The 16,323-nt window shown below is 46.9% G+C and overlaps 1 protein-coding gene across 3 annotated transcripts in view; it reads left to right on the forward strand.

Moving 5' to 3' along the window:
• glceb (glucuronic acid epimerase b) overlaps positions 1-16,285 on the forward strand; it is a 40,657-nt gene extending 24,372 nt beyond the window's left edge. For 2 of the 3 annotated variants that reach the window (XM_058089186.1, XM_058089187.1), the window contains exons 5-11: positions 8,485-8,612; positions 11,120-11,325; positions 11,665-11,791; positions 12,694-12,738; positions 13,074-13,170; positions 14,221-14,365; positions 15,608-16,285. In XM_058089186.1, the coding sequence (XP_057945169.1) occupies positions 8,485-8,612; positions 11,120-11,325; positions 11,665-11,791; positions 12,694-12,738; positions 13,074-13,170; positions 14,221-14,365; positions 15,608-15,855 (996 nt within the window). In that variant the 3' untranslated portion in view covers positions 15,856-16,285. Of the gene's footprint in view, positions 1-8,484; positions 8,613-11,119; positions 11,326-11,664; positions 11,797-12,693; positions 12,739-13,073; positions 13,171-14,220; positions 14,366-15,607 lie in introns of those variants that run through there. The other variant, XR_009132250.1, reaches the window with a different exon arrangement.
• Positions 16,286-16,323: the final 38 nt, after the last annotated feature.

Here is a 16,323-nt window from a genome sequence, read left to right on the forward strand (position 1 = left end):
ATAACCAAATTCCCAGTGATCCCATGGTCCAAGCGCCGGGTGATCCCATGGTCCAAGCGCCGGGTGATCCCATGGTCCAAGCGCCGGGTGATCCCATGGTCCAAGCGCCGGGTGATCGGATGGTCCAAGCGCCGGGTGATCGGATGGTCCAAGCGCCGGGTGATCGGATGGTCCAAGCGCCGGGTGATCGGATGGTCCAAGCGCCGGGTGATCGGATGGTCCAAGCGCCGGGTGATCGGATGGTCCAAGCGCCCGGTGATCCCATGGTCCAAGCGCCGGGTGATCCCATGGTCCAAGCGCCGGGTGATCCCATGGTCCAAGCGCCGGGTGATCCCATGGTCCAAGCGGCGGGTGATCGGATGGTCCAAGCGCCGGGTGATCGGATGGTCCAAGCGCCGGGTGATCGGATGGTCCAAGCGCCGGGTGATCGGATGGTCCAAGCGCCGGGTGATCGGATGGTCCAAGCGCCGGGTGATCGGATGGTCCAAGCGCCCGGTGATCCCATGGTCCAAGCGCCGGGTGATCCCATGGTCCAAGCGCCGGGTGATCCCATGGTCCAAGCGCCGGGTGATCCCATGGTCCAAGCGGCGGGTGATCCCATGGTCCAAGCGGCGGGTGATCCCATGGTCCAAGCGCCGGGTGATCCCATGGTCCAAGCGCCGGGTGATGGGATGGTCCAAGCGCCGGGTGATCGGATGGTCCAAGCGCCGGGTCATCCCATGGTCCAAGCGCCGGGTGATCCCACGGTCCAAGCGCCGGGTGATGGGATGGTCCAAGCGCCGGGTGATCCCATGGTCCAAGCGCCGGGTGATGGGATGGTCCAAGCGTCGGGTGATGGGATGGTCCAAGCGTCGGGTGATCCCATGGTCCAAGCGCCGGGTGATCCCATGGTCCAAGCGCCGGGTGATCCCATGGTCCAAGCGCCGGGTGATCCCATGGTCCAAGCGCCGGGTGATCCCATGGTCCAAGCGCCCGGTGATCCCATGGTCCAAGCGCCCGGTGATCCCATGGTCCAAGCGCCCGGTGATCCCATGGTCCAAGCGCCCGGTGATCCCATGGTCCAAGCGCCCGGTGATCCCATGGTCCAAGCGCCGGGTGATCCCATGGTCCAAGCGCCGGGTGATCCCATGGTCCAAGCGCCGGGTGATCGGATGGTCCAAGCGCCGGGTGATCGGATGGTCCAAGCGCCGGGTGATCGGATGGTCCAAGCGCCGGGTGATCGGATGGTCCAAGCGCCCGGTGATCCCATGGTCCAAGCGCCGGGTGATCCCATGGTCCAAGCGCCGGGTGATCCCATGGTCCAAGCGCCGGGTGATCCCATGGTCCAAGCGCCGGGTGATCCCATGGTCCAAGCGCCGGGTGATCCCATGGTCCAAGCGCCGGGTGATGGGATGGTCCAAGCGCCGGGTGATCGGATGGTCCAAGCGCCGGGTCATCCCATGGTCCAAGCGCCGGGTCATCCCACGGTCCAAGCGCCGGGTGATCCCACGGTCCAAGCGCCGGGTGATGGGATGGTCCAAGCGCCGGGTGATCCCATGGTCCAAGCGCCGGGTGATGGGATGGTCCAAGCGTCGGGTGATGGGATGGTCCAAGCGCCGGGTGATCCCATGGTCCAAGCGTCGGGTGATCCCATGGTCCAAGCGCCGGGTGATCCCATGGTCCAAGCGCCGGGTGATCCCATGGTCCAAGCGCCCGGTGATCCCATGGTCCAAGCGCCGGGTGATCCCATGGTCCAAGCGAGACATGGAAGACCCAGGCCAGTCTGGAGGGATTCCCGCCTCTTCTCCGAGATCTCCTTGTAACAGTGCACAGAATCCACGACCCCGCCTTGCGTTGATTAGCATCCAATCATCTTTATCCGTAACGACGGTGGTGACAGGATGGCGGCCATTGCTAGGGGGCGTGTCTCCTCTCTTAGCTTTTTGTGAGGTTCATTTTCACTTCCACGGTGATGGCTTTCCTTTTCTTTGGCGCACTCGGGAGGCGTAGCTTAGGCCGTGTGCTGGAAGGAATCCCTGCTGAGTAGAATTACTCCTTTCACTGACGGGGGCGGGTTAGTAAACGCGGAATGTCGTACAGGAAGAGCGCCGGCACAGCGATGATGCAATGATGGACATGTTGGCGATACGTCCTCGTATCGAGAAACACCGTTTGGCAGGGTCATCGGGTTATTTTAGGGTGTGTAAGGGAACACCACACACCTTAGAGTATTTATACTCTAAACATAGAGTATAAGGAGAGTATTTGTATGTTAGTACTGCTAGACCTGCTCTACTTTATACTTTACTATCATCACTGTAGCTACACAGGAAGTTGAGTTCTTTCAACCAAAGTCTCTCGTGAAATACTCTATAGTATATTTTTGTGCAGATTCAGCATTTTATGAGGGAGGCGACACCATGTGACTTTGCCTTTTCAAGGAAGAGTGCACCTTGCCCTTGAGCCACGGTCCTTGTGTGAGATTTGAACCACGCCTTTCTCTTTTCGGCCTGTTGGGAAGATGGAAGAACCGATGCGGAGCCAGCTGCCGGATGCTGGTGATGGGACGACCCCCATTCCGCCTGGAATGCCTTCCAAGGTCGAGAAGGACTTGCTATCGTGCTCCGTGTTAGCATGCTAGCATTTAGCATTGCGGCATTGTTAGCCATTTTCATTAGCAGACACTTGTTTGAACACTTTTAGCGCTATTATGCTAGGGGTTGCATGCTAACATTAGCATGTTAACATTGTTACCATTAGCATAGTAGCATTTTTAGCCATTTTGTTAAGTGGACACTTAGTGCTATTAGGATGTTAGCATTACTAGCATGCTAACATTAGCATAGTGGCGTTTTTTGCCATTTTGTTAAGTGGACACTTACATGAACACTTAGTGCTATTAGGATGTTAGCATTACTAGCATGCTAACATTAGCATAGTGGCGTTTTTTTGCCATTTTCATAACTAACCATTTATATATGGTAGGCGTTGCATGCTAATGTTAGCGCCGCATTGTGTTAGCATGATAATGATGTGGCTGTAGCTTGGCTAATCGTACCCGTGGAGCCTTGGTGCCGCCTTTTTCAGACTTTTTTCCACAAGGTGTGTCCCATTCCTGGCGGCCTCTTTTTGCCGGTTGTCTAAATTTAGAAGAGACGGAAAAGAGAAGGACGTGTTTTCATATCTCACAGAAGGATTGTGGTTGATGGTTGAATTCCCCCCCCCCAGGTGCACGTTTCCATTAGCTCCTAATGGTCGTGTAGATGTTAGATGTTAGAAATAAGATATGCTAGGTCAGAGGTCAGAGGTCAAGCGAGGTGTGCAAGCAGAGATTAGCATTTACTGGTGCGGCTGCAATATTTGACATCCATTCATTTTATTTTCTACTTTCATTACAAAGTGTGTGTGCGTGCGTGTGCACGTGTGTGTGTGTGTGTGTGTGTGTGTGTGTGTGTGTGTGTGGCACCCAGGGGTTTGCAGAAGAACTGAATGTTTCTGCCATTTAGACAAAAGCACAAGTTCCATGGAAGCTGGGACGAGGTGATCATGTGACTTACGTGATGTTGGAATGACGTGTGCCGCCGTTCTTCACTCTCGATGACTGAACTTTCCTTTTCTCTCGTGGTCCTGCTCGTCTTCTGTCTTCTGCCTGCTGGCGTCCGGGCCACGCGCTCCAAAGTCATTTATGCAATAAAAGGTTGACTTTGGTGGGCTGCCGCAGCAGAGAGACGCTCTGCTCGTACCAAGTTTCCAGTGGAAGCACAAAGTGCAAATGTCCCTTTTTTTAAATAAAGCCTTTCTACACACAAAGTACATTTTTCAACATGTACAAAGAAATAAAAGCATTTTCCTAAGCTTTTCCTGGCTCAAATATTTATAAATATTTCATCTTATTTACACTTTCCTATCTCATAGTTCAACCTTTTCTCATCATGACTTAGTTATGACTTTACATTTTATGATGTTTTTTTTAAAATCTCATTTCAATTTCCCGATGAGATTTTTTTCCTGTTTTTATCTCATAATTATGACTTTTAATGTCAGATTTTTTTTACTTTCCTATCTCTTATGACTTTTTAATCTCAGAATTTTGTCTTCTCATAATTTCAACTCTTTATCTCGTAGTTAGGAAAGTCAAAATTCAACAAAATCCTATCTCATAATTCAGACTTTTTTCTCATAATTTAGCTTTTTAATCTTAAAAGTCCAATTTATCTCATATTCTTTTTAATCGCCTTCTGGCGTTTATGCACTGGAGCCATCATTAGTGGAGCAAAGCAACACGCTCGTCCCTCCCCAGCTTTTCTTCAGCTCTAATCATAAAATATCATCCCTCCTGGTGGGGGGGTGGCCTCCCAGTCTTGTAATAATCCTGTCATAAAACCCATCATGGCTCCTGTGTGGGCCTTCCTGTCCTGTTCCCACACAGCGTTTATGGCGTCCATAAATTCAACCACTTGATCAAATGAACGCTGTTGAAGCCAAGCTTATTGCGTATCGCATATTGCATATTGCATATTGCATATTGCGTTGCTACACTCGCATGGAGCCTTCTCAGTCGGAGGCTTTGTGTACTGTCATGTCGTGCTAACTGTTTATATATGAAATAGCTACAAATGCTACTATGCTAATATTAGCATCATTTTAATTCTAATGTTAGCATGCTAACTCCTAGCCTGATACCCGATATGAGTATGTACTTATAAATGTCTGCCCATGAAAATGGCAAAAATGCAACTATGCCAATATTAGCATGATAGCAATGCTAACATTTTAACATTAGCATGCTAACACCTAGCATGATAATGGTAGCTGTTTATATATGTGTCTGCCCATGAAAAAAGCAAAAACTGCAATTATGCTATTAAGTTAGCATGCTTATGCTAACATGTCAAGACCTAGCATGATAGTGGTAGTTATTTTTAATATATATATGTCGACTCAAGGAAATAGCAAATAATGCAAGTATGCTAATGCTAGCATGCGAGCATTGCTAACACCTAGCAGGCTAACATTAACGTGCTAGCGAATCTAACATGCTAGGTGTTAGCATGCTAACACTAGTTTTTTGGTTTCTCATAATATGAAAAAGTTCAAAAAGCGTCTTTTTTCCTTTAAGATTTCAACTTGATGCGACTAAAATGATTTGTTCATTCAATAAAAATAATATGGTACTTGAACGCACCACTATGGGTGCTAACTTTGTTCCACGCTGCATAGACATTCTATACTACTTTACTGTACTACGATATTTACCCCTTTTCTTTCGCCTCATATTTGTTCCCAAATATAGTAAATATAACCTTATACAAATTGGGGATGCATAAAGGTAAGATTTGCTAACATTATTGTGTGAATTCATGCTAGCACATTGCTTGTTACAAAACAACGAAAACAAAGACCGGGCTGGTACTGGTGGATGGTGGCTCTGCATTCATTGAGTACTTTTAATTTGATGTTGTTGCTGTATTAGTTTTACACAATAGATCATAATCATAAAAAGATAAATATAATGCTGTACGCTTGGCTTCCACTGCTGTATTTGGCTTTCTGTTTGAAAACACTGGCGCCTTGTGGTGACGCGTGGTAGTACAGTTCTAGCGTGGCAAACTGAGCTTCCGGTTCCTGACATTTACACAGTTGCACGCGCTGTGACGTCACAATTGCTTGTAGTCGCCTCTGCCGCCAGAGGGCAGTCAAGACGCTCGTTCTTCAAAAATAGAAAGCAAAACGATACATCAAGTCCAAATATTAGGAGGAAAAAGTTGTCATAAAAGGAGAAAATGAAACAAAAGCTAATATGAGGAAAAGAACATTTTAGGAGCATCAAGTTGAAATGTTGAAAAAAAGTCAAACTAAACAATGAATGAATTAGATTGTTGAGAACGTGGTAATATGACCAGAGGAAAGTCCAAATATTCATGCTTTAACAGACAATAATAGTAATGAAGTCTATAATAATATGTATATTAATATTAATACTAATACAAACAAACAGGAATAAACAGAATATTCCATTTGAGGCGGTTTCCGTAGCTGTCCCAGGCAATGCCTGTTTCGACGGAGCATTAAAATAATCTGACATTTGGAGAAGCAACTCCTCCATTTGCCAGACTAAAAAGTAACATTTTACATTTACCGCTTTTATTCTCGTAAACGTACAACTTTTTTCTCGTAAATTGATGAGAGTATAAATCCTAAATGTACACATTTTATCCTGGGAAAAGTACAAATGTTTTTCCACATGAATTTTGGAGAAAAAAGTCAGAAATTTACAGGAAAAAATGTTGTAACTTGTGTGTATTGCTGTCCCAGGCAATGCCCGTTACAGTTTTTTAAGTCGTAAATTATGAGGAAAAAAGTCTTCAATCTACGAGAATAAAATTGTTTTTGTTTTTGTCAATATAAGATTGTTTTTGGATAAACGTATGACTTTCCTCTCATGGGTTTCGGAGAAAGAAGCCGTACATTTAGAAGAAAATGTTCATTTGAGCCTCCATAGCTGTCCCAGACAATGCCTTCAAATAATCTGAGATTTGGATTCATGTACATTTCTGAGAATAAACGTAATATTCCGCCATATTCTATATGGATTTAGGACCTCGTGGTGGAAAGCAGGCGACGTGTCGAGTCTGATTTGAGTCCAACCGCTCCAATTTGAAAAGTTCCAGAGCGTTTTCCCTTTGCTGGAAGAGGAGGCAGAATGTCTGTAGTGGTGGTAAAGGTTGCCGACCCCCCCCCCCCCCCCTCCTGCCCCGCCCCAGGAGTGCCAAACAATAAGTACTCGTCAGGCCGGTCGAGAGTGACTCGTGTTTGCTTTGATTTCCTCACCGTTTGAATAAGATAACAGACCCGAGGAGGTCCCGTCGGGCCTGTTCGTCTTTCAGGGTTTGTCATGTGGACCAGCGAGAAAGTGGCCTGCTTAACACCCCCCCCCCCCCCCCCCCCAACCCACCCCGCCTGCCCCCCATGGAGGCCTTTCACACCCGTCATTCATGTTCCTAATCCTGTGTTTCATCACGTTCTCTAACTTGAAACACTTCACCTCCACGCAGCACAGCATCACGTTGTGTTTCAGCGCAGTACGGGGGGGGGTAAATGAGGGGGAGTGGCACAGGTACGCTGAAGGAGGAGGGAGGGGAGGGAAAGCGGGAGGTGCTACCCAGCGGAACGGCATGGCAACCCAAGGTTTACAAAGCCCAGAGACACACCCAGCCTTGGGCTCGGCTCCCTCGCAGTCGATCCCGGCAGCGCTTCCCGTCAGCATGCTCAGCCTCACGGAATTCCCCAGGGTCCTCACCATCAATCAGGTGCCCAAAGTAAGTCCACTCTCGTCTTTATTGGAAAAACCACAACAAATTAGGATTGGATGGATTGGTCCTGACTGGATCGATGACATGACTCATAGCGCACCACTTCCATCGGGAGAACCAGAGGATGGGGGGCAGGAGCCACCTGCTGTGGCCCAGCAGGGTGCTCTGTATTCGGGCACACGCTCCCAGCAGCCGGTGGGCCGCCACGGAGGTCTCTCTTGAACTTTTAGCACTTTTCTAACGCTGCACTGTTTTTAATGACTTTCTTGTTCATAGTAGTACTAGTCGTAGTAGTTGAGTGTAAAACTAGGCCTTCATGCAGGCCACTCTATTTGAAAGAAACGTGCACTTTTTCTGGGAATTTGCCCATCGTCCACAAGGCTTACGTGAGACATGAACGCTTTTCCCTTCGGGGGTCTCCACACATCCTTCCCTTTTCTGTGCATTATAAAGATATCAAAACAGCTAAAAAGATGCAGCTAATACGTGCAGGTAATTGGCACACCTATTCCACTCAGAAAGGCTGCTAATTAACCCCCCCCCCCAAAAAAAACTCCAACAAGGTTTAATGGTTTTCTATCCATGCTAGTAGCATGTAGTAGTGGTAGCAGTATTTCGCTTCCTGGGTGCTTTTATTTTACATAGTAGCAGAAAGGAAAGCTACACCTAGCGTCAAAAACACGGCAACAATGGCGGCGGCGCTAATAGGTAGCGTTACCTTTGGCTAGTGGCCTGAGGCGTTGTGAGCGCGAGTGTGGTAAAGCTAGTTGCTAGCAGGCTATAGTCGCTCGCGGTGTCACTACACCAGTAACGTTGTTCTTTGGCGTCACAATGTTAATGACAATAATAACTAATATGCTAACATTAGCATGTTAACATGCTAATGTTCGCATGTAACACCTAGCATGGTAGCACTACGTGTCTGCGTATGTTAATAAAATACTACTACTACTCGGCATGTTAACAGTGCTAACGTTAGCATGCTAACCTAATGATAGCAAGGCTTCTCGCATTGTTGGAAGGTGCATTGTGTTGTGGTAGTATAAGATGATAAGATGTACTTTATGAATGAAGTAGAGTGACTGAAAGAACACGTTTGTCGTTTACGACATCCCAGTGAGGTCGGAATGCCGTGAAAAAGAAAAAGCCGTGATGGTGTTGGAGGAAGCTAACATCCTGTTGTGTCTTGGAGGTGTTCCACGAGGATAGCATCATCTCCGGCTACCGTCGCCCCCGCAGCTCCGCCACTGACTGCATTCTGAGCATCTTCCAGCTGACCAATGAGACGCTGAACATCTGGACCCACTTTTTGCCCACCTGGTAGGACAACTCCTTCTTAGAACATCCGATATGGAGAGCATTTCATTGGATAAAAATGTTCCTGCTCATTTGCTGTCCTTATGTATTTCCTATAATTCGGATATTTACCTTTCTTTCCTCCGTGTGTATGAAGCGGGGGTGCATGAGGTTACCCGGCTGATATGAGAGAATTATGACGTCAAACTGACAAATCCGATAACTTAAAAAATAGCTAACTTTCCGTTAGAAAGAATGTGGCAAAATGACCTGTCCTGTGCAGGTGAGCAAACCAAGCACTCCTTTTGTCTCCTGCCTGTGACGTTAACGTCCCCCGAGGTCACTTGGAAACGACCATCCACTTTCACACCAAGACATTTGGCATGCTAGCATGTAGCAAATGCTCCGATGAGCAAAAAAAAACATTGAGCACACAAAAAACCTTATCAGGCACCTGAAACGCCAGCACGTCGCCGTTAGAAAGTGCCAACAGTTTGCGGCATCATCAGAAGGTAAACGGCATCAGAAGGTAAACGGCATCAGAAGGTAAACGGCATCAGAAGGTAAACAACATCAGAAGGTAAACGTCATCAGAAGGTAAACGTCATCAGAAGGTAAACAACATCAGAAGGTAAATGTTCTACCAGAGGAAAAGAGCTCGACAAGTTAAAGAACATTTTCCATTTTGCAAGAGCAAAAGGTTTGCCAGACCTCCATGGCCGGCTGCTCGGAGTGTGTGCCCGAATACGGTGCACCTTGCTGGGCCACAGCAGGTGGCTCCTCCCCCTCTATCCTCTGGTTCTCCTGGTGGTGGTGATGTTCTAGCAGTCAGGTCATATTAGATAAGGACAAACCAGTTCTGGTCCTTCTGACCCTCAGGTGTGTAAAAAATACACTTACATCTAAATTAAAAATTGTTATTGTTATTGTTATTGTTATTGTTATTGTTATTGTTATTGTTATTGTTGTTGTTATTGTTATTGTTATTGTTATTGTTATTGTTATTGTTGTTGTTATTGTTATTGTTATTGTTATTGTTATTGTTATTGTGTATATTAGTCTTGAGAAGCAGAAAGTTATCATATTGGTTTGGAAAAGAACAGATATGCTGCATCTCTATTTTCAGTTCTTTGCTGGTAAAAAGATGGATGGATGGATGGATGGATGAAAGATGGATGGATGGATGGATGGATGGACGGATGGATGAATGAAAGATGGATGGATGGATGGATGGATGGATGCATGGACGGATGGATGGATGGATGAATGAAAGATGGATGGATGCATGGATGGATGGATGGATGGATGGGTGGAAGGATGGATGAATGAAAGATGGATGGATGGATGGAAGTATGGATGGGTGGATGATGGATGGATGGATGGATGGAAGGATGGGTGGATGGATGGATGGAAGGATGGATGGATGGAAGGATGGATGGATGGGTGGATGGATGGAAGGATGGATGGCAGGATGGATGGATGGATGGATGGATGGATGGAAGTATGGATGGGTGGATGATGGATGGATGGAAGGATGGATGGATGGATGGGTGGATGGATGGATGGATGGATGGAAGGATGGATGGAAGGATGGATGAATGAAAGATGGATGGACGGATGGCAGGATGGATGAATGGATGGATGGATGGATGGGTGGATGAATGAAAGATGGATGGATAGATGGATGGATGGATGGATGAAAGATGGATGGATGGCAGGATGGATGGATGGATGGAAGGATGGATGGGTGGAAGAAGGGATGGATGGATGGCAGGATGAATGGATGGATAGATGGATGGATGGATGACGGATGGATGGATGGATGGACAGACGGATGGATGGACGGATGGAAGGATGGATGCATGGATGAATGAAAGATGGGTGGATAGATGGATGGATGGATGGATGAAAGATGGATGGATGGCTGGCTGAATGGATGGATGGATGGATGGCAGGATGGAATGGATTGATGGATGGAAGGAAGGATGGATGGATGGATGGACGGATGGACGGATGGACGGATGGAAGGATGGCTGAATGGAAGGATGGATGGATGGATGGACGGATGGACGGATGGACGGATGGAAGGATGGCTGAATGAAAGATGGATGGATGGATGAAAGATGGATGGATGGATGGAATGGATGGATGGATGGATGGAAGGATGGATGGATGGATGGATGGATGGAAGGATGGATGGAATGGATGGATGGATGGATGGATGGAAGGATGGATGGATGGATGGATGGAAGGATGGATGGATGGATGGAAGGATGGATGGAATGGATGGATGGATGGATGGATGGAAGGATGGATGGATGGATGGATGGATGGATGGATGGAAGGATGGATGGATGAATGGATGGATGGAAGGATGGATGGATGGATGGATGGAGCATGAACAAGTCTTAGACAAACAAAACAAAATAGAGAGCGGGCTCTTTGGTTAGCAGCCCCTCGCCGCTCCAGAGAAAGGATGAAGGTTGGTGACGTGAAGGTTGAAGGTGTGCTTCTGGTGTTCCCCCTGGCAGGTACTTCCTGTGGAAGCTCGTCAGCGTGGTGCTGATACAGACGGCATGGCAGCACACCTTCACCTGGCCCCTGGTGGTCCTCCTGCTGTCCTGCTGCATGTACCCCCTGGCGTCCAGCTGTGCCCACACCTTCAGCAGCATGTCGGAGAGGGTGCGACACATCTGCTTCTATATCGACTACGCGGCACTGAGCTTCTACAGCCTGGGTGAGTGTTGGGTATTGCGTGTACAATATGAATATGAATATGAATATGAATATGAATATGAATATGAATATGAATATGAATATGAATATGAATATGAATATGAATATGAATATGAATATGAATATGAATATGAATATGAATATGAATATGAATATGTATGAACGTGTGCTGCTGCTCCTGCATCGTGATGTCATGAGGAATAAGCCTTCTTCTGGATCCATGTGGACTTTGGACGAGGCGGTGGTGGTGTTCCTCTTCCATGCAGAAGAAGGCATCATCTCGGAGTTTTTCCACACTAGGAAGGAGGTTAGCCAAACTGTCAACTGTGTTGTACTTCAGGGTCAGCAGTGACATATTCGGCGTACGTATTCCCGGACAAGTGGGTGAACGGCTTCTTCCACCGTTGCTTCATTCCTCTGGCTTTGCTCAACTCTTTCATCTGCACCGTCTTGGCCTGCTACTCCAGGTACGGTAAGAAATACTCTTACCTAGTACCTAGTACCTAGTACCTAGTACCTAGTACCTCGTACCTCGTAGCCTTCCTACCATCATCAGTACGTTGCTGGTTGCTAGTCACTGATGATCCTTTAGATCAGAGGTAGGGAACCTATGGCTCGGGAGCCAGGTAGGGCTCTTTTGATGACTGTATCTGGCTCTCAAGCATTTCTTACCACAATAAAAATGCATTTTTGCTAACATTTTAAAGTAAACATCACAGAAATGACTGTTAAAAATAATCAACAACTTTCTTATGCATTTTAATTCGTCCATCTCTTTTCTACTGCAATACGGCCGACCATATCTATCTTTCCTGATGATATTTTCCAGGTCAAACACCAAAACTTGATTATTACTGGGTAATGCGGTAGTCTACCTCGGTCATTGAGATGTCAACATGTAAATATAAACTTTCCTCCTTTAGTCAAATAGTCACCTAGCTAAAGCTGCAGAACCAAGCCTTCTGACGAAGATGGCCAAAAGAATGAAATATACGGAGTATGGTGCAAAACCATGCAGCAGCAGAAGTTGCATTAATGGCAGCAAGTATTAGATTTATTATTAGACACTGCGCTGCTCACGAAAGTGTGCTGGCCACACCCCCTTGGCGTGGGGTAGTGTGCCTGGTCTACATAATTAGAGCCCATTATATCTAAAACTGTTGGTCTTACATAAAAATGCACACATTTTATTGCATTCAATGTTTAAAAAAATGTATATGGCTCTCACAGATACACATTTTAAAATATCTGGCCTTCATGGCTCTCTTAGCCAAAAAGGTTCCCGACCCCTGCTTTAGATCCAAGGAGATGAAGCCATGAGAAGTCATCAAGTCAAAGTTTGTCTGCTCATCTCTCCTTTTGCTCTCAGGCTTGGATTCCCATTTCTTCATTCCAATCCCAGGGTGGTGAAGAGGTACGTCTTCTACGCTTCCTCTAACAATTCATGCTAAGCTTTCCCCCCAAAAGTTTGTTTTGAGGATGTGAGGACGTGGCGTCATTGTGACGAGAGGCCAAACGGTGATGGCGTCCATTTCTCCTTTTAACCACAAAAAGAGGCTCGACTGGTTTTACAGAAACCGTGCCTTTAATTGGCCTTTAAATGCAGTGATGGCGTCAGATGCCTTTTAGAGACGGATGACGTGGACGCCTCGTGTCATCACGTTTGGTCCAATGTCACATGAACACCAAGTCCTCCTCCTGCATATTTCATGTTGTAAATGTGTTGTTTTTCCTTTTTGATGCTTTCAGATTCCCTGAGTGCCAAAGTCCAAGGTTCAGCAAAGTCCTTCGTGTCGCCGCGTTTGCCTACCCCTACCTGTTTGACCACATTCCTCTCTTCTACAGGGTAGGGCTACGTTTGTCTGCGGCTCACGTGCGCGTCTGTACACAACACCTACCGACTCGTTCCTCCTCCTGAAAGCGGCCTTGCATGCAATACGCCGTGTCCATGCAGTGTTGCATTCCAGACATGCATCACTGCATGGACACACAAGCACCAAGGCAGAGATGTCTCGTCACATCATCTCAGGTTAGCGTGGCGGACGTTAATGGAGGTTTGACCGAGACCCCCGTGGAGTCACGAGTGTCTCTGCTTGGAGCGTGTGCCCGAATACAGTGCACCTTGCTGGGCCACAGCAGGTGGCTCCCTCCCCCCCATACTCTGGTTCTCCTGATGGTAGTGATGTGCTGGTAGTCATGTCGGGACAAATCATTCACGAGGGTCGCGGGGGTGCTGGAACCTATCCCAGCTGTCTTTGGACAAGAGGCGGGGTCCACCCTGGACTGGTGGCCAGCCAATCACAGGGCACATTTAGACAAACAACCATTCCCACCCACCAATGAAGCTAACTGTTTTTGGAATGTGGGAGGAAACCGGAGTACCCGGAGAAAACCCACGCATGCACGGGGAGAACATGCAAACTCCACACAGAGATGGCCGAGGGTGGGACTGAACTCCGGTCTCCTAGCTGTGAGGTCTGCTAACCACTTGACCACCGTGCAGCCTGAAGACAAATCAACAAATCCTAATTAGTTCCAGTCCGTCTTACCTCCAAATGAACTTTTATTCTCCTTTGATGGTCCTGATGGCTTCCAATGTGACTGGCGTGACAAGGAGATCCCACCTGAGATGTTTGGGCATCATGATCCTTCAATGGACAATAGAGGTTAAGGTTGTGCAGGGGCGTCAAACGGCAGCCGGCTATGTGGGAATGTTGCAGTGGGCATCCCTCGTGACCGAAAGCCCTGGTCTGTGTGGTAATGATTGGCTTCTTCAGCACAAGGGTCTTCTTCCAGAGGAATGAGCCCACTCTTTCGGACCGTCTTGCGTGTTGCGCTGCGGGGGCGTGTGGCCTCTGGGACTGCAGCATAACGTGTGGGGTCTTGTCTTGTCCAGGTCTTCCTGTGTGTAGGAGAAGGTTGCACAGACAGTCACACCAACGTCCTCCACTACAAACACATTGCCTTGGCCTTCCTCACCGGCTTCCTGTTTGCGACTCATCTACCTGAACGCCTGGCACCCGGCAGCTTCGACTACATCGGTGAGACTCTAACCTTATATAACCTTGTATAACCTTATAGAACAGGGGTGCTCATTAAGTCGATCGCGAGCTACCGGTCGATCGCGGAGGTGGTACTGGTCGATCGCTGGTCGATCGCGGCGTGACATTAAAAAAATATCATCCCAGCATCAATGCCGTCACTTGATTGACATACAGGGCAGCCATTCAGATGACAACTGAATGTTGCCCTTCGGGCGACCAATCAAATCAAACAACGTCTCTAAGTGCAGCAGAACTTACGATGTCAGCCTATCATCCATCCCCGTTACTTGATTGACATACAGGACAACCAGTCAGATGACAACTGAATTTTGACCTTTAGGTCACCGCTCATGCGTAAACAACGATGCAAAGTGCTAAGCTAGTCGGCGAATTGCGAGATTTTAAAGCCCTCGCTAAAGTTTATGGTCACTAAAATGAGTGAAGGAGCTGGACCAAGTAAAAAGGCAAAAAACATATCACTTCCATACGGATATGGAATATTATACGGATATTATGATACGGATATTATCCATGACTGATAAACATTTGGAAGTGTGCTTGAGGCTGGCTATCAGCAGCTACTGTCCGGACTATGCATCCCTGGCTGGTTCAATTCAGTGCAAGTCATCAAAGTAAACTCAGGTAATTACAAAAAATGTTAATAGTTAATTATGTGTGTTTTGCAATATTGGCTCATTTGGTTATGTAAGGTACATCAACATACATTGTACGTACAAATAATCCTCAATACATTTGAAAATAAATAGATGTTTTGCATTTTTGTAGTGGGTAGATCATTTTGACTCGGTCATTTTAAAAGTAGCTCGCATGCTGAAAAAGTGTGAGCACCCCTGTTATAGAACCTTATAGTATGTCTTTCTGTCTTCGTTCATTCCTGGCTGAGAGGATGGGGAACAAGACAAAGAGAATACGTCACTTTGCTTCTTAGTCACATGTACATATTTCCTTGCGTTAACTAACAAAGGTGTGTCCTTACCCTTTTATTAGGGGGACCAAATAGAGGCTAGAGGGCCACCTGTACCTGCCAGAATACAGCGCACCTTGCTGGGCCACAGCAGGTGGCTCCTCCCCCTCTATACGCATGCTAGCAGTCATGTCATGATGTTTGATTAGAGGAAATTAACACGTCCTAATGACCTCTAGATGTGCTACATGACCTTGGCTGTCGTGACCCCACCCTGTGCGACCTTTGGCATGACTCCACTGCTCCCTCTGCAGGTCACAGTCATCAGCTCTTCCACGTCTTCGGCGTCCTCGGAACCCACTTCCAGGTGAGCGCCTTGGAACAAGACATGGCGTCCCGACAACCCTGGCTGGTCGGCCACTCGCTACCCATCACCTTCGCTAACTCGGTGGGCGTGGCGCTGCTTTGCCTGCTGCTCAATTTGGCCGTCATCGTCGTCTTCAGCCTGCCGCTCATCACTGCCCCGGCGTGTCATCAAAACAAACATCGTAAACCTTCTTAGCTCCCGATTCCCATTTACACGCACGCATGCAAATATACTTCATATTTCTTTCGATACTGCTTGAACTGCAAAATCATTGATGTCATAAAAATGTAAAATAGCCATCGTCTACATTTAAGATCTGCTTTTGCAAATGATTAGTTTCAATGCATTTTTTATTTTCTTTGATTGAATCTATGTCCTTACCAGGTAAGCCAATTGAGCACCGATTTTCCTTGATTATTCTGGTCAATGAAGAGCTGAAGGGAACAAAAACTCAACATATATTTCATTCTACCACACAGAAATATTTTCATCTGTGTATGAAACCCATGTGATCGATATATTTGATCATGTTAAGATAAGGGAATTTTAACATGCGACGCTTTGATATGAAACTGAAAGTATTTATTTATAATGTTTTTTTTTAATAAATTATACCAATCCTGTCTATTATTTGTTATGCATTTGTTTTACAGGTTCTATTTG

This window comes from Doryrhamphus excisus, chromosome 12, assembly GCF_030265055.1.
Source record: "Doryrhamphus excisus isolate RoL2022-K1 chromosome 12, RoL_Dexc_1.0, whole genome shotgun sequence".
Classification (NCBI taxonomy): domain Eukaryota; kingdom Metazoa; phylum Chordata; class Actinopteri; order Syngnathiformes; family Syngnathidae; genus Doryrhamphus; species Doryrhamphus excisus.